The 23,607-nt window shown below is 40.7% G+C and overlaps 3 protein-coding genes across 3 annotated transcripts; 1 reads left to right on the top strand and 2 right to left on the bottom strand.

Annotated features, from left to right (window-relative positions):
- Positions 1 to 583: 583 nt before the first annotated feature.
- On the bottom strand, positions 584 to 7,391 carry HNRNPH2 (heterogeneous nuclear ribonucleoprotein H2). The gene is made up of 2 exons (XM_081080895.1): positions 7,302 to 7,391; positions 584 to 3,665 (listed from the first exon to the last, which is right to left on the bottom strand). Exon 2 carries the CDS (start codon positions 3,610 to 3,612, stop codon positions 2,263 to 2,265), a length of 1,350 nt encoding a protein of 449 aa, XP_080937021.1. The 5' UTR covers positions 3,613 to 3,665; positions 7,302 to 7,391; the 3' UTR covers positions 584 to 2,262.
- Positions 7,392 to 7,681: 290 nt separating this feature from the next.
- GLA (galactosidase alpha) lies at positions 7,682 to 19,521 on the top strand (the record flags this gene model as incomplete). The annotated part of the gene is made up of 7 exons (XM_081080896.1): positions 7,682 to 7,902; positions 11,863 to 12,037; positions 13,284 to 13,461; positions 14,014 to 14,105; positions 16,209 to 16,370; positions 16,577 to 16,774; positions 17,410 to 19,521. 7 exons carry the CDS (start codon positions 7,682 to 7,684, stop codon positions 17,683 to 17,685), a joined length of 1,302 nt encoding a protein of 433 aa, XP_080937022.1. The 3' UTR covers positions 17,686 to 19,521.
- Positions 19,522 to 19,723: 202 nt separating this feature from the next.
- On the bottom strand, positions 19,724 to 23,155 carry LOC308511759 (large ribosomal subunit protein eL42-like; the record flags this gene model as incomplete). The annotated part of the gene is made up of 6 exons (XM_081081662.1): positions 19,724 to 20,036; positions 20,478 to 20,600; positions 22,308 to 22,375; positions 22,553 to 22,658; positions 22,997 to 23,014; positions 23,069 to 23,155. The coding sequence occupies 6 exons, from the start codon at positions 23,153 to 23,155 to the stop codon at positions 20,016 to 20,018; spliced, it is 423 nt and encodes a 140-aa protein (XP_080937788.1). The 3' UTR covers positions 19,724 to 20,015.
- Between the last annotated feature and the right edge of the window lie 452 nt (positions 23,156 to 23,607).

Raw genomic sequence — 23,607 nt, 5'->3', positions numbered from 1 at the left:
TCTGGACCTCATCCTCCGGAAATTGTTTCTTTGTTACTAATGTTGTGGCCCCACCCCGTAACAAAGAAACAGAATTTCCGGAGGATGAGGCCCAGAAATCAGGATTTTAAAAAAGATTCCCAGGTGATTCTAATGTGCAGCCAACGTTGAGAATCACTGGCTTAGGAGGTGAAAGTAATGATTGCCTCATTATGGCATGAGTCAAAATGGATTTCTTGCTTTCTTCAGCTGACACAATTAGAAGTCATCAAAGAATCTCAAATCACCTCCAACTGTATACTCAGTATGAATGATTTTCTAGGAATGGTGCTCAATAAAATATGTCCTTAAGTAGTTAGACAATACCAACTTGATATTTACTTTCCCTCTCCGAGTGTTTCTCTGTGTCCCAAGCTCTAAATATACCAAGGATAACAATCCATTTCCAGTCTGGTCAGATCTACAAAGAGATATGTAGACGTTCAGGTACAGCTTGTACTGACCTGAGGGCATCCAGGCCTTTAGATCATCAAAAGGTGTAATTGTTAATGGCGAGAAATTTATGATGTGGGCAGAAATTGGAAATAACCAGATATCACAAGTGTTGTTAATAAGCATATGCAAAGTGTACTTTAATAGGTAAGTTTAAACTACTTTTTACAGGAAAAAGGGAAGGCAATCAGGGATTGTGAAGGAAACTGCTTCAAGTTGCTGCTTTAGGGTTCAGATAAACCTTGTAGAGAGCTGTCATGGGTCACAAAACCTGCAGCATTAGCAGTTTCTCAAGCACTACCCTAGAACTACATAATTTCAGAAACTCTAGGAGTGGGGTCCAGTAATCAATGATTTGACAAGTCCAACAAAAGATTCTGGTGCATGCTTGAGTTTGAGAACCACTGGTTTAAAACAAGGTTTAAATGCTCTGAAAAACCTTAAAGGGTGTTTAGAGACTCTTAAGTTACGGAGGAGACTGAATTACTTCTGTAACACAGGCCAACTTTATCAAAACATACAAAAGTGCCTTAAATCTTATTTATGGTTAAATAAAGAGGATTATTTGCTTTTTCTTCTTTGGATTTTGGAGGATGCTGTCTTGAATCAACTAGTCTCTGGAGTAGCCCAGTAGTCCTATGGACATGTTGATAATAAGTTAAGAAACAGAAAGTTGCTCCACTTGAATATTAATCAAAGAAATACAAATTAAAATAGCAATGGGATACCATTTTTCAACTAACTGGCCAAGATCAAAAATAATGTGCATCATGGAGAAGGCTATGATGGTAAAATAAAAACATTCCTAAGGGAAACACAATCTCTCCAATAAAAGCTTCTAAAATGTGTGTACCTTTGATTCAGCACTTTTAGGAATATATCTTGGAAATAATTAATGATATATGCAAGAATGTATGAAGATGCTAATGTATGTTTATAATAATTTTAAAAATTAAAAATAACTTAAACTTCAACAGTAGAGGACTGTGTAAAAGGCTCATATAACAGAACATAATAAAAATCAAGCTGCACAAGATTATTTTTCCAGTTTTTAAAAGGAAGATTTATTTAACAAGTTTCACTTAGTACAATATGTCTAATGGAAATCACAATACAGGAAAGATTTAAATCAAAGCTTCAGAATTTTATACAAATGACATGACCCAACTCCTAAAGTATCAATTGGTATTACATCTCAAAATTGTCCCAGATCTTAATAAAAATAAGTGTACACTCACGTGCCTTATAGGATAGTAAACCAAAAAGCTAGAATTAACAAACATGCCAAATGTTTTCACTTTGAATTATAGACAGAGCTCCTATATTTGAGTTTTACAGAAAAGCATGTTTCTCAACACACATCCAAAGTTTTCAATGTCTTGTGGTATAAGAGCAACATTTAACATAAGAGAATTGCTTTAACCTAAATATGCTTACTGCTTAGGTACACTCCTACAACATAAACTAACTTGAGGAAAGATGAAAATTGTTTTAACAGTTATGGTCAATACTGAATATTTCAGTGTTCAAAATTACTGAGCTTGAAAACAATTCTGACTCCCATTTTACAGTAAGCATAAATCACAAGCCTGTAATGCAAAAGTATTAAACATAACCTTTGTTTTCTTAAAAAAAAAAGAGAAAGAAAGAGAAAGAAAAGTTGACCTAGAGTAATCAGAATCTATTTCCCATTAACCATATTGGATATGCTAGACAGCCCTCCCATTCTATTCAATCCCATAAATGCACAGCTTTCATTTCTGTAGTAGCTGTTTAATGCTCCTTCTCTACCTATGCAAGGTTTGACTGATAGTCACTTGAGTTTTCCTGCAGAACTTGGTCATATCCACTCATACTGCTCTGACCACCATAACCACCTCCGTAACCACCACTCAGCTGCTGGCTAGCAGGACCCCCATAACTTGACTGGTTGGATAAGCCCATCCCTCCCATCATTTGGCTACCATAAGCACCGCTACTTGCCCCTGCTGTAGAATTCAAAAAGAGTTCTACATAGCTGTGATCATAAGCGCCCCCACTTGTTCCTGCAGTAGAATTCAAGAAGAGCTCCACATATCTGTGTTGCATATTAGCCTTGTCTTTTGCCATAGCTGCCACAGCATCTTCATGAGTAGCAAATTCAACATCTGCCTCACCAGTAACTCTGCCATCGGGTCCAATTTCAATGTGTACTCTCATGGGGTTAAGAGGTGAGAAAAAATTGTAAATATCATTCTCAGTGGCTCTGTAAGGTAATCCCCTCATGTGTACACAGTGCCCTGTGGTGCTCTGGAAACTGGACCCACCATCTCCGTATCTATGATCAGACATTCCTGAAAAACAGTAATTGAGGTCTCTTCCAAATCTATCAGACCCAAAGCCATACCCATCATTATAGCCACCATAATCATCATAGCCTCCATACCCTCCACCATAGGCACCCCGCCTCATCCTTTCAAACCCAGCCCCTCTGCCAATGCTATTATAACCTCTGCCAGTCCCTGGCCTATCATAGGGACCAGGTCGCTGCATAGCCATGAGCTTTCGAGGGGGGTCATAATGGGTTCGGACTTCAGCTCGGCTACTCTTAAAGATTTCAATGTACCTGTGGCCTATTCTTTCCTTGTGCTTCTTTAAGGCCTTTTCAGCTATCTCTTGTGAAGCAAATTGCACAAAGGCCTCCCCTGTGCTCCGCCCTTGAAAGTCCACAGGCAGTGTCATCCCATTTGGCACAATTTCCAACCCTGAAAAAAACTGAACAATCTCCTCCTTGCTACAGCCAAATGGGAGTCCTCTAAGGCGGACGAAGCCATCATTGGCAGTATCAGGGCTATTTGGACCTGTATGCTTCAACACCCAGTCCATTTCAACACTGTTGGACTTGAATACTTCAACATATCTGTGTCCCATGGTTTCTCTGTCCTTCTTCAAAGCCAATTTCACTTCATCTTCAGATTCAAGTTCGACAAATGCTTCACCACTTGGTCTGCCTTCTCTGGTGTAGATGAAACGAATACCTGATGTGCCATTTTGGATTTTGCAATCAGAGAAGAAGCGCATCACTTCATCAGCAGAGCAGGACCAGGGTAGGCCTCTGACCTTCACCACGAAACCTTCTCTGCCTTCCGTGCTCAGCATCATGGTGACTGTTAGGCTCTTGGTGGCAAGCTCGGATCAATGCAATTTCAGTGTAGCTGAAAAAAATTAGAAGACTATTATCATGGAAAAATGTTCACAATACAGTAAGAGAAAAAAAACAATGAATACAAAATTCAAGTACACTGGTAGCTTTTTTGGTAAGACATTCACATAAATAAAAGGACTGCACCAAATTTCTAATTCATTCAACAATTTTTTTGACACCTGATACCTATTATGTGTTAGGTATCATTAATGCTGGTTATTTCTAGATGATAGAATTATGGGAGCTTTTTGTTTCAAGAAATGTTTTCTTTGGAAATTCTGTATGTTCTAAGATACCTACATTGACCATATATTAACATCGTAGTCAAAAGAAAAAGGAGTAAAAAATTAACATCAACAAAATCAGTGGAAGATGTCAGCAAATTAAAAAATGGCTATATATGATTACATAAAAATGAAAAACTTCATTACATCAAAAGTAAGATTAAACAGAATTAAAAGACAACCAATACACTTGAGAAGATAACGGCAACAAATGCATTAATACCCTTATATAAAGAACTCACACAAATTAACAAAATCAGGAAAATATTAAGGTCTAAGAGATAAATGGAAAAAAGACATTATGGGGAATTCACACATTTGTTTTACATTTTTCAGTTGCCAGGTCCAGTACTTGGCTCTGGCATACAAGGATCAATAAGCCCAAAAAGGACTTATGGTCCTACAGGGGTACTATATGCCTTTACTAAAAACAAAAGGGCAAATAAACATATTATCTCTGCTATGACAGAATTCTGTGCAGGGTGAAAAGGTATTAAAGCAGGGCGTGGTTGGTCAATTCTATCAGTTGGCACAGAACAGTTAAATGAAACAGACTAACTGTTTCAGGGATCCATAAACCTATTTTAAAAAATTATGATAGAGCATAAAATAGGAAGAGGCAAGGCAGGAGATAAGGCTGGCAAGATAGAGATTAGGTCCCAAAGGCCTTATTTGACAAATCTTAAGGGCCTTTAACAAGGGGAATAAAGGAAGCAGAGTGAGGGGAGAAGGGAGTGAGGAGATAGGAGTTAGGGGAAGGGGAGTGAAGGGATAGGAGTGAGGGGAGGGAAGTGACATCTTCAGACCCCTTCCAGATAGATCTCCCTGAAAACAGTGTAGCACTCAGAGGGGGTTGAAGTGACACTAGCAAGATCCGTTAGAACCCTGATCTCCTAGAGATATGTTAAGATTCACCTAAGGCTGGGGTGGGAAACATCTGGCAGGCCGTACAAGGAACGAAATCATTTGGTCTGGCCTTGCCAAGGCATTAGGGGTGAATTAATTACATGTTTCGCCAAATACAGAAGAAGGCTAATGTTTAAGCTGATAATTTTGTATGGTCCATGAATGATGTTATAAATATCCAAATGCTCCTTGGCAGAAAAAAAGGTTCCCCACCCCTGACCTAAGTCAGCAGCAATTTAAAAAACGGAAGACGTGATCTATGTATTCAAAGCAGTGGACTCTGTGGAACTTAGTAACAGATTAAAATATAGCAGAATAGAGATATGAGGATACAGGAGAGGAGTCTAGGAAATGTTCAAACTCCATCAATCACCAGAAATGCACCTTAAAACCAGAATTGCCACTTTTTACCAATCAAGATAGTGAAAATTAACCAGTGAGGATAAACCGATGCTGATATTCAGGGTTCACGAACTAACACACACCCAGATGAGTGAAAGTTGGTACAATATTTCTGGAAAGCAATTTGGAAATACGTATCATGTCTTTTGGTATAGTAAATCCACTCTAGGTAATGTGCCATAGGCGATGATCTGAAATTCAGACAAAGATTTATGGAGCTATATATGCACTGAAAGGTATTTTATTAAGAAAGACAGAATATTACACAATTTTTAAAAATTGTAAAAATATTTAATTACATGAGAAATTACTTTGCTATAATCTTAAGTGACCCAAGATCACAGCTACTTTATAATCTCAACTATGTAAAAAACATATATTCTTCAACCCTGCTAGAACTCCTTCCAGAGCCTGGTCAACTGAAATACTCACAAATGTTCACTGCAGCACTGTTAATAATTGCAGAAAATTAGAAACCTAACTCTCCATCAATAGGGGGACATCTGAATAAAGTATACGTTATCCTTAAAGTGGATGCTATGAAGCTTTTAAAAAAGATCTGCCCTGGCCTAAGATTTCCAAAATATATTAAATGAAAAAATATGTATAGTATGATCCTCCTTATTTTAAAATATAAGCATGCATGTATATATGTTTGCAAATGCATAGAAGAAAATCTGGAAGCATAGAATACAAACTTGTTTTTTGAGGAAAGAATTGGAGGGTAGGGAGAGTGGAGTAGATTTCCACTTCATATCCCATATCCTATATACTACTACATAGGTTTAATTTTTTTAAATCATTGTAATTTAAAAAGCAATGTTAGGAAAAATATATGCATGGGAAATGTGTCAAATGTTAACTGATTTCTGAGTAGTAGGTTTATGGCTTTTTCTATTTCATTTTTAAAATTTTTGGTGCATTCTTAATTTTCTAGAGTATTTTAATTCAGCAAAATGTTTGCTTTTCTGGAGTTTGGTATAGCAAATTTTATAAAAAGTTTCTGATTTGGTACGTGGGTGGCTTATCAGACATGGTCTGGGAACACTGGGCTTCTAGAAAAGTACAAAGTGTACTAACTGCCATAAAACTAGAGGATTCAATTCAACCAACACTAATTGCCCATTATATGCCTTGCACACCGCATCTGCGGTGGTTAACAGTCATCATATAAACCATCTTTAGATTTGAGCGATAGATTTTTACGACTAATTTTTGGCCTGTTTTAGCTCTTGGAACACTCGCCCCATTTAATGTCTCTGCCGCACTCTAGGCCTTAAGATCCCCTCTGTAGTGGCAGGAAAGTTCTAATTCATTACTCTATCACCCGGGAAGATCACTAATACTCCATTGCCTGAAGTAGGAACCAGGATTCCATTTGTGAGTTAAGAATTTGTGTATTTGTATGTGTCTTATGCACATACTTTTTATACACCAAGTACGGAGTAGTTAACTCTGGGTAATGAATTACAAGTATTTTTTAAAAACTTATAGTAAAAAAACCAAACTTATATTGTTATTTTTCGAATGTTCAAAATTGACCAAGTAAATTGTTATAAGCAAAAAAAACCCCAAAACGTTATTTAAATACTCAACTCAGTAAAAACATTTATTGGGCTCCTCTGTTAGGCACATAGCGTTACCTAGATGTGATTTTACATATAAAACTGACTTGGTGCCTCTCCCTACAATCAGGCAGCAGAGACTAAATGCCTGAAAGGATGGACGAGCGCTCAGACCACTAATCTCAATATGGGTTTTTTTTTTCTAATCTACGGATGTAGTTTTCAAACGTTTTTCTCCGTCAGGTTTCTCTTAAGGACTCCCCTGAGACCCGCCCAGACAGAAAGATATACAAAAACCACACACAGTCACGAACGTCCACCATTTCCCCACCAGGCGCAGCAAAGGCGGCTTCCCGGCACTGAGATGGGGGAATGGGGGGCGGGGGAAGAGAAAGCGAGGAGCGAAAAAAGAGAAGGCGGCCTGCGGACCCCCGCTTTGGTCTTTATCATCACCACCCCCGGGTCCCCAGTTCCCACCCACACACCAACCTCTAACGATGCCGGACGATGTTCCTCCTGCCCTCAAACGGTTATAGCGAGACGGTAGACGACGACCGAACTACTTCTGCTCACGTAAGCGAATGGTCACGTGAGCGCCTACGTCATGTGAGATCTCGGTCACGTGAGTAACTCTCCGCTTAAACTCTAGATCACTAAAGAGCACACTTCCTTCTGATATGGAAATAGGGCGGGCCTATGTTAAGGAAGAAAGAGCGTGATTGGTTGCGGTGCGTCTTACGTGACTGATCATTGGTCCGCCTCTGGGGATAACCGTCCCAGTTGCCTGAGAAACAACAACGTCATTACGTAACTCTCCAGTGATTGTCCCGCCCCTAAGGTTAAACTTAAAAGCCCAGCTTACCGCGGAAATGTTCTGCTTGGTTACACTGATGATGAGGCTGACTGGCAGACGCCTCCAGCCGCCGGGCTGCGTGCTGGCGCTTAACTTAATGGCCCTGATTCTCTGGGAGATTCCTGGGGCCTGGGCCCTGGACAATGGCTTGGCCATGACCCCCACCATGGGCTGGCTGCACTGGGAGCGCTTCATGTGCAACACTGACTGCACAGAGGAGCCGGATTCCTGTATCAGGTATCAGAGATATTGGGTACACCCTTCCCTTCGCCTTTCCGTGTGTTTGGAGGGGTAGAGGCTCTCAGCGGCAACATTTGAGCCCGAGGGAGAGCTTCCCTACTGCTGCTGCTTTTTTATTTGCAGCGAATTGGCCCGAATGGAGACTAGCCCTAAATATACTCATTATGACCCCTCCTGGGGTGGGAACCCGGCCAGCTGCCCTAGCTTCTCTGGCCTTTCAGTCTCTGCCGGATTACCGAGCTAGGGACTTTCTCCATTTACCATCCAGTTCCGTTCAAACCCTTCTTGTGAGCTGCTGCTCTGCTTCTGCTGGTACTAGCAGCAAGCACAGCTGCGGTGAGTGGGAGAGAGGACTTCTTTTGGGTCACAGGGTTCCTTGACTGTAACTTGAGGGAGTTTAGAGGGCCTGTGGAGTCTCTGCGATCTCCCCACCCTCTCGCCCTTGAGTGTGGCCTCTGGCTGAAGGGTCGACCTGAAGGAACTTTGTACAGGCACACCTCGCTTTGTTGCACCTTGCTTTATTGCGCTTCACAGATTTTTTATTTTTTGTTTTTTTACAAATTTAACGCCAGACCCTCAACCAGCAAAAATATTACGACTTGCTTTATTGCGGTGGTCTGGAACCAGATTCGCAGTATCTCCGAGGTCTGCCTGTATATGGAACCCAAGTGTTGAGGTTTGTTGGCTCACTAACTGGCCTGAAGCAACCTGGGTGTAATCTGAAACCGCCCCAGTAGCGCAGGGCTGGGAGAAACCCAAGAAAGTGGCAGACCTATCCAGATTAGTAAGTGGCCGTTTTAATGAGCAAGGGAACTTACCTATGCAGCTTTTCTCGGGAGGCTGCAAGAGGAATAGTTTTCCACACCTGCCGGCCAAATAAAGGCTTGTACAGAGGCCTTAGCTGGGTTCAGTCAGGTACAGGCATACCTCAGATATATTTCAGGTTCGGTTCCAGGTATCACAATAAAGGAAGTCATGTTTTTTGTTGGTGGAGGGTCTTTGCCTTTAATTTGTAAAAACGCAACACCTGCGACGCGCAATAAAGCCAGGGGTGGTGTGTGTGTGGGGGGGGGGGGGGCGTGTATGGATATCATCCTGGATATCATCCTGATAGTAGCAACACATTTCTCTCAAGGCTATATCCTTGGGGCAGCTTCTGGGAGCATGGAAGGGAAGCAGAATGCACACTCCAAGGACAGGGGCGGGGGTCAACAATTGTCAGGTCCCACTGGGAGGGTCACCATCTTATCGCTGATTTTCCCCAACAATGCTGCCTGGATTAGACAAGTATTGAATCTATCTGATCAGCACATTCCTTGTCTGTAAATTGGGAATAACAACTCTGACTTCAAAGAGTTGACTCAGAAGGATCTGTGAAATAATGGGGTATTTTATTTAAAATTTTTAATTACAGTTAACACAATATTAGATTAGCTACAGATGTACAACATAGTGATTAGACATTTATATAACTTATGAAGCGATCACCCTGATAAGTCTTGTACCCATGTCATATCAGTTTCTTTTTTAATGTTTGTTGTGATGACACTGGTTAATAAAAGAATAATTCTTAATAGTTAATAACAGACTACTAAAGACACCTGTGGTGCAGAAACCCCTCTGAAATCAGCAGTTATGATACATCCCAGTGCATATAAGTTATTCCTATGAATGTCTTTACAGCTTTACAGATAAAATTAGGATATTGGTCAAACATTACAGAATTAATGGACCTTCTAAGTTTCAGACAAAGTCCATTGTGACCCTGGGGTAAAGTGTATAGCAATTGTGCCCATCACATATTTCTTTTAATTTTTTTCTAAGTGGTGGTTGTCTTTATTTTTGTATCCGATTATAAAACTAATGCATAATCAATGCAAAAAGTGTAGATAGTAAAGAAGAGTATAGTGAAAATAAAGAGTCCCCTTATTCCACCACCCAGAAGTAATCATGGTTAATATGGTAATATAAGGCCTTGGAATAGGTTTTTAGTAAGTAACACAAATCACAGATTTCTTTTTTTCTTCTTCATTATTTTCAATAAAAATGAAATCATGTTTATGTTGAGTTGTTAGCAAGGCTCTGAACTTTGCTTGCCTACTTTCAAATTCTAGCTTCCTGTTACTTAGCCATATGACCTTGGGCAAATGAATTACTCTTCCTAAATGTAAGCCTATCATACAATAAGAACTTAATAAATGCAAGTTGTGTGTATATTACATATTTTATTTAAGCAAATTCCTGCTGATACCTATTCAGGCTCTTCAATTTTTCATTATTGTGAACAAAACTATACATCATTGTACATCATCTGATGATTTCCTTAGAAGTCTAATTACTGGGTCCAAGTATATGCTCATTTTGTGACATAAAAACTGTCCTCCCCAAAAGTTTTACAAATGCACATTCTCAACAACAGTGTATGAGAATGCCTGTTTCCCCACACCCTGGCCAACACTGCATTTTTGTCATTCTTTTAAAACTTTGTCAATCAGGTAGGTGTTTTTATTTTCATTTATTTGATTTGTAATATAATTAAACATCTTATTTGTTAAATTGGCTCTTGGCACCGTTTCTTTTATAGAGTGCCTACTTGTGTTAGTTCCTTATTTTTCAATTGTTTTTGTTTGCATTTGGGTTGATCTTTTGTTTTTGTCTATTATATGTTGTGAATATGGTGGTTCTTGCTATATGTTGGTTTTAACATTTATATATCAAATATAAATTTTTTCCTTTATTATTTCTGATCTGGCATAATGCTGAGAAAGTCCTTTCCAACCTGAAAATAATATCGTCACCTATATTTTCTACTAGTATGTTTATGAATTTTTAAAATATTTAAATCTTTAATGTGTCTGGTCTTTATTCTCCTATAAAGAATACCATATTTAATATCAACTAAATTCCATGGTACCCAGTGGCTGGAAGGATCTCTTTCTGAATGTTCTCTTTTATTCCATTGATCTGTGTATTCTAATGGTACTGGTACTACACCAGCTTCATTTATTTTTTGCATAATGATTATATGTTTAATCTTTTAGGGGAGCCTTTCAAAACATGTCACCAAGTATCTTAAAAAGTTTTTTGGGGATTTTTTTAGGGTTTTATTAAATTCATAAGCATCAGCTGGGGCATGGAAGGGTCTCGGGTTCAATTCCCAGTCAAGGGCATGTACCTTGGTTGCGGGTGTGCTCTCCACCCCCAGTCTGGGCACGCATGCAGGAGGCAACTATTCAATATTTCTTTCTCTTTCTCTCTCCTCTCTCTCTCTCTCTCTCCCCCTCCCTCTCTTCCTCCCTCCCCCTTCCCTCCCTCCTTTCCACTCTCTCTAAAAATCAGTAGGAAAAAAATATACCCTCAGGTGAGGATTAACCAAGAAAATGCATAAAGTATAGTGAGAATTAGCTTCTTCTTAATATTGTTTCTTATCCAAGAGCAAAATTATATCTTAACTTTATTCCCAGGTATTTTAGGTTTTCCTGTAGTTTTTTAGGTTGCTCTTATCAATGCTATCTTTTTCTCCAACTAGGTTATTGTTGATAGCTAAGGAAGCTGTTGATTATGCCTATTTGTGTTCCCTATTTTTCAATTGGAATGTTTTTTGCATTTGGGATATTTTGTTTTTGTCTATAATGTGTGGTAAATATGGTGGTTCTTGCTGTATGTTGGTTTTAACATTTATTTATCAAATATAACTTTTTAGTTTCTAATAACCTTTTCAATTTCATGCATTGCACATTCCTATTTTGATTGTTCAGGGTTCTTAGGGTACAAGTATTAAGAGTGGGGGCAAGGAGAAGAAAAAGGGCTCAGTCCATTTAACTTAACTTGCTTTGGTTGTGATTACTGCCCATTACTGGGTTGAAAAAAATTGAAAGCCCCAAGGTACCTAACAAATAGGAAGTACCCAAGCATTTGTTTAATGAATTGTAATGATTCTTGGAATTTCTCTTTCAGTGAGAACCTCTTCATGCAGATGGCAGATCTCATGGACTCAGATGGCTGGAAAGAAGTAGGATATGAGTATCTCTGCATTGACGACTGTTGGATGGCTCCCCAAAGAGACTCAAAAGGCAGACTTCAGGCAGACCCTAAACGCTTTCCTAGTGGGATCCGCCATCTATCTAATTATGTGAGTTTATACATAATTTTCCTTTTCATTCAGGAGACCAAATACTTCTGTATGGAAACTTGTTCAAAAACACTTAGAGAATAAAATAGCTGCCGTTATCTGAAGATTGAATTGTAAAGCTTATCAGGTGGAATTTTCATCTGTCAGCAGACATATATTTTGCAACACTTCTTGAGGCCCATCTTGAGTAATTTCTCCTTTTGCTCAAACAGCCAAATTCTCTGGGAAGAAAAAGGAACTTGGTTCTTGACATATGTGTGCATATATTTCCATGTAAACTTTGAGCAGTACCGCAGTTGTACTATAAACTAGAATTTTAGAAGATAGGAGGAATACTTGCTAAAGATTTTTAAGGGTAATAGAGCCAAACAGTTAAAGACAATGAAGACATTTTATTTAGTACTGTTGTAGTAAGGGAAGGAGCTGAGCTCAATTCTGAATATAACAAAGACAAGTGGGGATTTGTAGCCAACAAGTAGATTGGGAGGATGATTGGATGGAAAATTACTAAGGGGAGGAGGATTCTTGCTAAAGACAGGCCAAGGACTTACACATCAAGGGTGGAAGATGAGGAACTTGATAATATATCAAGAGTAGGAGGAAGGCCCTAACCGGTTTGGCTCAGTGGATAGAGCGTCGGCCTGCGGACTCAAGGGTCCCAGGTTCGATTCCGGTCAAGGGCATGTACCTTGGTTGTGGGCACATCCCCAGTAGGAGGTGTGCAGGAGGCAGCTAATCGATGTTTCTCTCTTATCGATGTTTCTGGCTCTCTATCCCTCTCCCTTCCTCTCTGTAAAAATATCAATAAAATATCTATTTTTAAAAATTTTTTAAAAAGAGGAAGACTTAGCAGGATTCTTGCTAAAAGTGGACTCTGAATGACAAAGTTAAGGCCTACTTGAGAAGAGAGCTTAGAGGAACCTAACTAAGGTTTGCTCAAGGAGAGACTGTCCAGATATCATTGCCCTGGAAAGGTAACTTTTAGTTTTCCATCCGAGAAAGATTAGAGTGGCTGATAACTTTCTCTTCAGTTCTATGCTATAGCTTACATGTGAGTTTGAACTCAGCAGAATTGGAGAAGTTGCTCTTTGTCTCCCAATAAACTCATCTAGATAATTTTGGGGACTTGTGGAAAAAATGCCCCCAGTACCTGGTGAAGTGTATGTGTCTCTTCCCACAGCATGGAGTAGTTCTCTCTGCTTCATGATTGCACTTCTATTGTGGTGACTCTTTCCTCTCATTTCAGGTCCATAGCAAAGGACTGAAGCTAGGAATTTATGCAGACGTTGGGAAAAAAACCTGTGCAGGCTACCCTGGGAGTTTGGGACACTATGACATTGATGCCGAAACCTTTGCCGACTGGGGAGTAGATCTGCTAAAATTTGATGGTTGTCACTGTGACACTCTGGAACAGTTGGCAGATGGTATGTTTCATTCAAGAGATTAGCCATGAGCAAAGAGAAGAACTTTGAGGCCAAGGTAACTGGGTATCCACAGAACTAATCTTCCCATTTTAAGTACCCAGTCACAATACTGGAAATAATTATTCTCAATATGCCAGAGCTCCTACCCCTTCTCTTCTTTCAGTTTGTCCATGCACTCACTCATTCATGCAATATAAAATCCATGCTTACTTAACCACAGCTAATACTGTGCACTTTTAATTGAAGAGGGCTCTGAGTTAATTACAAATAGTAATTCTAACTCTCCATAACATAATTTGAGAAAGCATCTAGAATGTCAAACAGCCACAGAGAAAGGGGCATCTTCATGCCTGCCTTTCCTCAATATATGCACCATCCCACACTATATCCTCAGAACAATCCCAGCAGTCTGGGAGGTATTACACACAATTTCAACACAGAGCAGCTACTTGTCTCTGCTGCTGGTTTAAAAATATAAACGTGGCCCTTCAGCGCAGACCCTGTTGAAAGTCCCTTTTGTCCCCTTATTTTACCCATTGTTCTCTCATTCAGGTTATAAGCACATGTCCTTGTCCCTGAACAAGACTGGCAGAAGCATTGTGTACTCCTGTGAGTGGCCCCTTTATATGTGGCCCTTTAAGAAGGTGAGCTAGTGACTCCAGAATTCAATAGAGCCTTGGTGATAGATTTTCAGGACTTGAGAACAAAGGTCTCCTTCAAAGTCCCACCTTACTTAACAGTCTCATCCTACCATCTCCACCTACCCCCAACAATTTTTCCAGCAGCACCAGAGAGTCCTTGTTAAAGTGTAAGTGGAATCACATCACTCCCCTGTTTAAAATGCTTAACGGGCTTCCCATTTCACTTGGAATACAATCAAACCCCACTGATCTGGCCCTGGACTATCTCTCCAACCCCATTCCCCATCACTCGCCCTCATTGCACTGGTATTCTTTCTGTCCCCCAAACACTCCAAGTCTATTGCTGCCTTGGGACCTATTGCTTATTGTTTTCTTCCCCAAGATTTCTGAGCTCCTTCTTAACATTGAGGTCTCAGACCAGATACCACACACTAGACCAGGGGTGGGCAAACTTTTTGACTTGAGGGCCACAATGGGTTCTTAAACTGGACCGGAGGGCCGGAACAAAAGCATGGATGGAGTGTTTGTGTGAACTAATATAAATTCAAAGTAAACATCATTACATAAAAGGGTGCAGTCTTTTTTTTCAATAGTTTTATTCATTTCAAAAGGGCGGGATCCGGCCCGCGGGCCGTAGTTTGCCCAGCCCTGCACTAGACTGATCTTCTCTAACTACTCTAAAATAGTGTTCTATCCTGCCCTGGTCAGGTTGCTCAGTTGGTTGGAGCATCGTCCCATACACCAAAAGGTTGCAGGTTTGATTCCTAGTCAGGGCACATACACAGGTTGAGTGTTTGATCCCCGCACCAAGGGAGGCAACCAATTTCTCCCCCCACCAACCCCGTCTCCACCCCCCATCCCTTCCTCTCTCTAAAATTAAAACATACCTTCAGGGAAGGACTTTTAAAATATATTTATAAAAAATAGTGCTCTAACCCAGCCAGTGTGGCTCAGTGGTTGACCATCAACCTATGAACCAGGAGGTTGTGATTCGACTCCCAGTCAGGGCATATGCCTGGGTTTTGGGGCTTAATCCCCAGTGTGGGGGATGCAGGGGGCAGCTCATCAGTGATTCTCTCTCATTGATCTTTCCATCTCTCCCTCTCTGAAATCAATAAAAAATTATATATTTTTTAAAAATAGTGCTCTATCCATTCATTCTTTATCACATTAACCTATTTAGTTTTCATCAAAGACCTTAGCACTACATAGAATTATATGTTAACTGACTTACTGTCTGTCTCCCCACTAGAATATAAGCTCTAGGAGGGCAGGGACATTGTCTGACTTTATCACTGTGTTGAATAATTATAGAATGAATCCCTGTTATTTCTTTTTTTTTGTTATTAATCTTCACCCAATGACATTTTTCCATTGATTTTTAGAGAGAGTGGAAGGGAGGGGAGAGACAGAGAAACATTGATGTGAGAGAGACACATCCATTGGTTGCCTCCTGCATGCGCCCTGACCAGGGCCAGGGATCAAGCCCACAACCACAGCGGAACCCGGGACTCTTCAGTCCTCAGGCCGATGCTGTATCCACTGAGTCAACCCGGCCAGGGCTGTTATTTCTTTCTAATCTCTAAAATAATCTTTACCTTTCTCTCAACATCTTAAACCTTGGATATCCCATGTGCCTATTTACAAACTTGTATTTGTTCTGTTAACAAAGTATATGCCTAGGATTCAGATTCTTATGTTTGATGAGTTCTATGTAATTTTTCAGCTGATTTTACTTATTAAGTCATTTGTTATTTGTGATTTTAAAAGTAATACAGTACATGTTCATTTTAGAAGTTTCAAAGTAGCGAAGTATAAAAAAAAATCCTCCATATTCCCAGTACTTAGTTACCATTGGTAAATTTCCAGCATAAATATTGTTTATGCCATTTTAAGTAGAAATTTTAAGTTATATGGCCTAATTCTGAAACAAAATTTTACAATGAAGTTCCATTATAATAAGGATTTAGCTCTCCTCAATGGAGACTTTTAAGCTATAAACTAAAGAGAAGGCTACAAGTTCTTCCTTTAAACTTGACTATTTTCATCTCGCAAGAATATTAGTAGAAAGTAAGCAGAAGAGTTACAGTATCTCTGTTTTCATAGCCCAATTATACAGAAATCCGACAGTACTGCAATCACTGGAGAAATTTTGGCGACATTTATGATTCTTGGCAAAGTGTAAAGAGTATTTTGGACTGGACCTCTTCTAACCAGCGGACAGTTGTTAGTGCTGCAGGACCTGGAGGCTGGAATGACCCAGATATGGTAAGAACCTGAGCTGTCTGTGTTCAAACCCTTGCAGTGGGCCTGTTTCCTACTTGACATTCAAGGTAAATTGGAAAGTTCCTTGGAGCAGCGTTTATGTGAGAGTACTCAAAGCAGGGTGCCATGGAAAGTGGTTTCTGTGTCTAGATAACTTTAAGAATGTTTGTCTTTTCTCATATGAATTCTAATTTCACTCTTTGTCCCAGTTAGTGATTGGCAACTTTGGCCTCAGCTGGGATCAGCAGATAACTCAGATGGCCCTTTGGGCTATCATGGCAGCTCCATTATTCATGTCCAATGACCTCCGACACATCAGCCTTCAAGCCAAAACTCTCCTACAGAATAAGGATGTAATTGCCATCAACCAGGACCCCTTGGGCAAGCAGGGGTACCTACTTAGAAAGGTATAGTAAAAGTTCTCTGGAAGAAAATAGGAATTGGCCAAGAACATGTTCTCCTGCCTTCTAGTTTAAAATTCATCCAAATGGCCCTGCCCAGTTTGGCCCAGTGTTGGCCTGTGGACCAAAGGGTCCTGGGTTTGTTTCAGGTCAAGGGTATGTACCCCGATTGCAGACACCTCCCCAGCCCAGGCCCTGGTCAGGTGTGTGCAGGAGGCAACCAATCGATGTGTTTCTCTCACATTGATATTTTTCTGTCTTTCCCACTCTCTTCCACGCTCTCTGGAAATCAATGGAAAAATATCCTCGGGTGAGGATTAAAAAAACAATAAAATTCATCCAAATGTTTGTTTGGGTTATGTATTTAAGATGGCTTTATATTCAAATGCCAAGTTTGTCTTGGGCCTAAATCTATTATATATTAAGATATGCACTGATCTTTTGAGAATATATTTTTTAATCTCAATATGATCAGTAATGAAGCTTTTTTGCTACAATCATATAGTTCCCAAACATGCTACAAGATAACTTTAATTTTTCCTAGAAGTGTTTGGTAGTTCGGACAATAAGACTGAATGCTACAAGGCAGCTTACTGCTAGTTACCAAGCTATCACACCTATTTTCTTGGCTTGCTTTTCAGGAAGACAACATTGAGGTATGGGAACGCCCTCTCTCGGAGTTAGCCTGGGCGGTGGCTGTGGTAAACCTGCAGGAGATTGGTGGACCTCGTTCTTACACCATCAATCTTGCTTCCCTGGGTCAAGGAGTGGCCTGTAATCCTGCTTGTCATATCACAGAGCTCCTTCCTGTGAAGACAAAACTTGGGTTTTATGAATGGACTTCATTTGTAAAAACTCGAATAAATCCCACAGGCACTGTTTTGCTTCAGCTAAAAATAAGCCAGACTACATTTTAAAAGCTTCCTTAAAAACTCTTGTATTGATTTTTCTTAGAGGGATAGAAAGAGAAACAAGTTGTTGTTCCACTCAATCATGCATTCATTGGTTGATTCTGGTCATGTGCCCTGATGGGGATCAAACCCACAACCTTGGCTTACCTGGATGATGCTCTAGCCCAGTGGTTCTCAACCTTCCTAATGCCGCGACCCTTTAATACAGTTCCTCATGTTGTGGTGGCCCCCAATTTCATTGTTACAAGTTGAACATAATTAAAGCATAGTGATTAATCACAAAAATAATATGTAATTATATATGTTTTCTGATGGTCTTAGGCGACCCCTGTGAAAGGGTCGTTAGACCCCCAAAGTGGTCGCGACCCACAGGTTGAGAACCGCTGCTCTAGCCAACTGAGCTACCCTGCCAGGGCAAAAAGCTTCCTTAAAAAATCGTATTTTGTTGCCAATGACAACCACACTTGTACTTTTCTCCCTTTCTCACTTCAACTATTCTTTTATTTCCCTGAATAAAATTTCACTACAGCCCTGGCCAGTGTGGCTTAGTTGGCTGGGCATCCTCCCTCCCATGCACCAAAAGGTTGCCCGTTGGATTCCTGGTCAAGGCACATGCCCAGGTAAAAAATTTCACTACAGAAACCAACGGTGCAAAAGACCTAAAGTATGTTTTAACAATTCCTTTGCCTGCCCAGTGATTAAAGTTGGAAGACTGTCCTGGCCAATTGCTCAGTTGGAGCATGGTCCCACATCTCGAGGTTGCTGGTTCGATTACCGGTCAGGCACATACAGAATGTGAACAATTGATGTTTTGTCACGTCTGTTTCTCTCTAGGATCAGTGAGCATATCCTCAGGTGAGGATTAAAAAAAAAAATTGGAAGTCTAATCATTGTCAGCTGATAAAAACTGCAATGAAATTGGTGAACCATGACTTAGTCATCCAGATACATAAATTTGGAAGCAGCCCTAGCCGGTTTGGCTTAGTGGATTGAGTGTTGGCCTGGGGACTGAAGAGTCCCTGGTTTGATTCTAGTCAAGGGCACATGCCTGACTGGGTTGCAGGCTCAATGCCCACTGGGTTTGTGTAGGAGGCAGCTTATCAGTGATTCATCATTGATGTTTCTATCCCCCTCTCCCTTCCTCTCTGAAATCAATAAAAATATCTCAAAAAATATAAATTTGGAAGCAAATTGCTCCATCTGAGATGCCCTTCCAGTTACCAAAGTAGGTAGCATATTTACTTCGTCATCCAGTTTTACCGCACAAAACTCAGTAAGATGTATCCTTTATTCTTAAGGTATTACATGTGTTCTTATCCTCCCATTGCCCCCCCACGCCCTCACCCGCTGGTGTCTGTGTCCATTGGTTAGGCTTATATGCATGCATACAAGTCCTTTGGTTGATCTCTCCCCCTTAACCCCACCCTCCCCTACCTTCCCTCTGAGGTTTGAGCAATGCTTGTCTCTGGATATCCTTTATTACTAAGAGCTGAATCTCCGTAATATAATAGTACACAAAGATGAAAGGGATTTGAATTTGAAACAGTTACGCATTTTTAAATATGGATTATCACTGCTAGGTTCCATTTAGGATTTTAATTCACTATAAGTATTGTCCTTTGAATTAAGAAAAGAATTTGTATAAATTTGAGATCGGGGGTTGGGGGGGCAGCCAGCATGGCTCAATGATTGAACCTTGACCTATGAACCAGGAGGTCAAGGTTTGATTCCTGGTTAGGCCATAGCTTGGTTTGCAGGCTCAATCCTGTGGGGGCATGCAGGAGGGACTGATCAATGATTCATCACTGATGTTTCCATCTCTCCCTTTCCCTCTCTGAAGTCAACAAAAATGTATCTTTTAAAAAAGTTTGAGGGGGGGGGTGGGTGTATTAAAACATTTGGGTGGTACTAGTAGTCTGAAGACATGTAATGCCTAGGGAACAGGGCCCAAATTCTGTACAGGAAGCAACCAGTGTTTTTCCTCTGAAAAAAAAATCAATAAAAACATCCAAGGATTGAAAAAAAATGATTGAACTCAAAGGTATGAGACAAATTATTTTACTCTTGGTAAGCTTAACATTCACTATGGATACCAATAATTCTTACTTCATAACAGCAAAAGGGATCCCATGAAGCCCCAAGTGACTAAAGTGCCATCACAACATCTGATTTGAGTTCAACCAAATTCAGTCCAAAATGAGCTAAGTACCCAAAACCATTAAGCTTGAATTTCCCCTTATGGGACACTAGTTTACTTCCTTCCCAAATAGAACAATTGCAACCACATGAATTGAACATACCATTTTATTGTCATATAATCAAACAAAATATGAAGATTAGAACTGGATCACTTGACCCTGCAATAGAAAAGGGGGGAAAAAGTGAGTTTTTCTCTTGCAAAGAACCTCTGTTCCATCAAGTGTCTCCTCCTGATAATTCCCATTCTCCCCCTCCCCGCTCTGGTGTGGCTCAGTGGTTCAATTCCAGTCAGGGTACATGCCTGGGTTTCAGGCTCAGCCCCCTTGCAGGAGGCAGCCAATCAAGATTCTCATCCTTGATATTTCTCTCTCTTCCTTCCCCTTTGAAATCAATTTAAAGAATATTTTTTTAAAATTCATGTAAATTTCATTCTCCCTTTCTGCCAAATACCAAAAACCTTACACCTTCAGCTATGGATCAAGTATTTTGAAAGGAATGCCCCTGATCTTGATGCCACAGAGTGGGCAGAAATACTCACCTCTCCAAATATAATGAAGGTATATAAAAAAGATTGCACCTCCCACCCCAAATTGTATTACCTTTCTCTTCTTATCTCCTCCCAATTCAAAATGCTTGCATCTCTTAATAGCCAGCATTCTCTTAGATCTGCAGTTAGGCTCAACACATTCAAGCCTCAGCACAATCTTCTTTGTAGTTTTAGCCTGGAAAAGAAATTAAGTGATACTACTCATAAATCACTGCAAAAAATCTTCAAAAATATGACTGCATCGGGTTAACTACCTTAATTTGTCTTGGGCTATAGAGAGAAAACATAAATGTGAAACCCAACAGATTTAAGAGAAAATGTAATAGCAAAGGTGGAAGGTTATCTAATTGCCATCAAGTTCTCCATTCACATCAGGCATCTTAGAGGAGTTCTTATCAAAGAGGCACTCATGCCACCTTGAACTTGTGGCTGTTCAGCAGCTTTACAGTTAAATACTCTGAACGATCAAAAATGGGTCATCCAAATTCATGCACTATTAAATAAAAAATACTTTTGCAATTCTTTAAATAGGGTTAAGAACTGTTACGTAAGAAGTTTGTGCATTCAACTGTTATTTAACTTAAGGTACACTCCACATAAACACTCAACTTTTTAAGCCTGCTCCTGTAGTCAGAATTCTGCTGCTAGTTTTGCAGTTCTCAAATCCAAAACCTAGCTAGAACCTCCCCATCTTCTAATCAAGTTACCTAAACGTGAAAAGGTAATCATTCCTTTTATCACTTTGCTATCAAAAATCATTTACTGCGCCTAAATGAACACTAAGTCATTCCTTAATACTCTGGAACCAGGCAAAACGGAAGAGCAAAGTGCTAAAGCAAACATTGTTCATGGGAATGCTCTTCTAGGCACTGTGTGTACTTTAAGGAATAGCCAAATCACCTGGAGGAAAAACAAACACATTCAGCCTGAGAATGCAGTGGGAGGTCTGAATGGCGATTTAAGGAGGCTTATGACTTCATGAGATAGATAGCAGACACATTGCAGGCTTCTGGACCGAGAAGCAAAAGAACATTCTTACTGCCAGCAAGAACTGAGGCTTCACTAGGACTGATGACAGATAAAACAGGGCAAAGAAAGGATCTACTGGTATACTCAAACTTCAGTCCTTAGAAGGGCAGAAAACTTTCCTTAATTTGATGTCTGCCCATACAAAAATCAACCATTGGCCCTGGCTGGTTTGGCTCAGTGGATAGACCATGGGTCCTGGGCTCGATTCTGGTCAAGGGCACATGCCCGGGTTGTGGGTTTATCCGCAGTAGGGGGCACGCAGGAGGCAGCCAATCAATGATTCTCTTACGTTGATGTTTCTATCGCTCTCTCCCTCTCCCTTCCTCTCTGAAATCAATAAAAATATAGTTTTGTTTCTTAATCCTCACCCAAAGATATTTTTCCATTGGGTTTGTTGTGTTTTTTTTTTAGAGAGTGGGAGAGGGAAAGACAGAGAAACATTGATGTGAGAGAAACACATATGTATTCGCTCGACCAGGACTTGGGCTGGGAAGGAGCCTGGAATCGAACCCAGAAGCCTTCTGTCCACATGCTAATGTTCTATCCACTGTACCAAACCAGCTAGAGCAAAATATATTTTTTAAAAAATCAACCAATGGATGCTAAAGTGGAAAAAATAGATGTTTCCCTATCTCGCTCTCGAATCAGAAAATAATATATATATTGCAATGGCACATTATTGTAGACAAACCTTAAGTTGTTGCACTCCCAGCTCCACTGTCTACTGACTGAGATAACTTCGCTGAAACTATGAAAACATATACCTATATTGTAGAGGTGTGTGGGCTAACAACAAACGCAAGGTCTTTACTAGAGTCAGTGGGAAATATATCCAATAGTAATTACTACTCACCTTTTTTCGGAAAATCGGCTTAGTCTGCCCACCGTAGCCACTTTGCTTCCTGTCATAACGCCGCTTTCCTGACAGAAGTTGTTACAGTATGCCAAAGTTAATAAATCACAACAGTCACATGAAAGTCTTACGGCTTTATCTTGAGTTTTCAAAAAGAAATATAAATTCCCAAGCGGTGGGGAGAGGGGGGGGGGTCTACACAAATGCCACATTCAAACCAAATCCCATGCAAAAGACCATCTTACCCTGTGCATACAGAGAATCCTTGCCCTTCTTGTACTGTGTTACTTTGTGGGGTTGATGCTTGCCACACTTCTTACAGAAAGTTCGGCGGGTTTTAGGAACGTTCACCTAGTAAATAAACCGTCCAGAACGTGCAGTGTTATCAGATGCCAATGGCACAATGGCGACCCAGTTCACACTAAGGCAGCCCACGAGGACTCGACTCTCAAATTCCTGGCTAACACACCACTCACTGGAAGGTGGTCCAGTCCCATGTACTTCACGTACAGCTGCTGCCTCCCACGAGCCCCAAAGTGGAAAGAGACCATATTCATGCCACCTCCCACTAAGTCTACTTCTTTGATGCCGTCATTTCAATTCCTGGCCCCAAAGCCAGGTCCCTTCGGAATCGATCCCGGCAACACCGGGTTTCTTTGGTACGAGTCCACACAGAGGCCTGGACCTACCCCGGGATGGAACCTTTGCTGGGGGAGCGAAGATTAAACTGGATGTTTCCCGGCCCGACCCCAAAGTCCTACCATGTCTGCGAGAGCTATCAGCAGGGAAAGGAAGATGATAGGCCGGAAACGGAAGTATATAGGAGGTTCCTGGTCGCGCTTCCTCATGGGAGCGACCATAGAGTCTAAGGCTCTGTGCGCTGCGCCGTCTGGCGGCTGAGAGGACTCTATTCGGAGCCGCGGAAGGGAGCTTAGGGAAGGGCTCCTGCTAAGGCTTCCTCCCGCCCCCTAGCTTTGAGACTTTTCTTCGCTTAATCACTTTGGCAGACGCTGATTCCGTGCAGAATTAAGTGAAGGAAGCAGCGCTCTTTCAGACACTCTGGCCTCCATCTCCCTAATGAAAGCCAGGACTAGGGTCAAGTGGAGGGGTCCTTCCCCTGCATGTCCCATTCCTGTTCCACCTCAAGGACACTGTGACCATCTTTTGCACAGTGAACCAACTTCTGGTTCACTGAGGGCTTGGAGGGAACCAATGCTCTATTTCATCCATTACATGGCCAGTTCCAGTGCTTTGGGCACAATAATCAAATAATCATGCTCATAAATGTCTAATTACAAAC

This window comes from Myotis nattereri, assembly GCF_964212035.1.
Source record: "Myotis nattereri genome assembly, chromosome: X".
Classification (NCBI taxonomy): Eukaryota; Metazoa; Chordata; class Mammalia; order Chiroptera; family Vespertilionidae; genus Myotis; species Myotis nattereri.
This window is presented reverse-complemented; position numbering and strand designations above follow the sequence as displayed.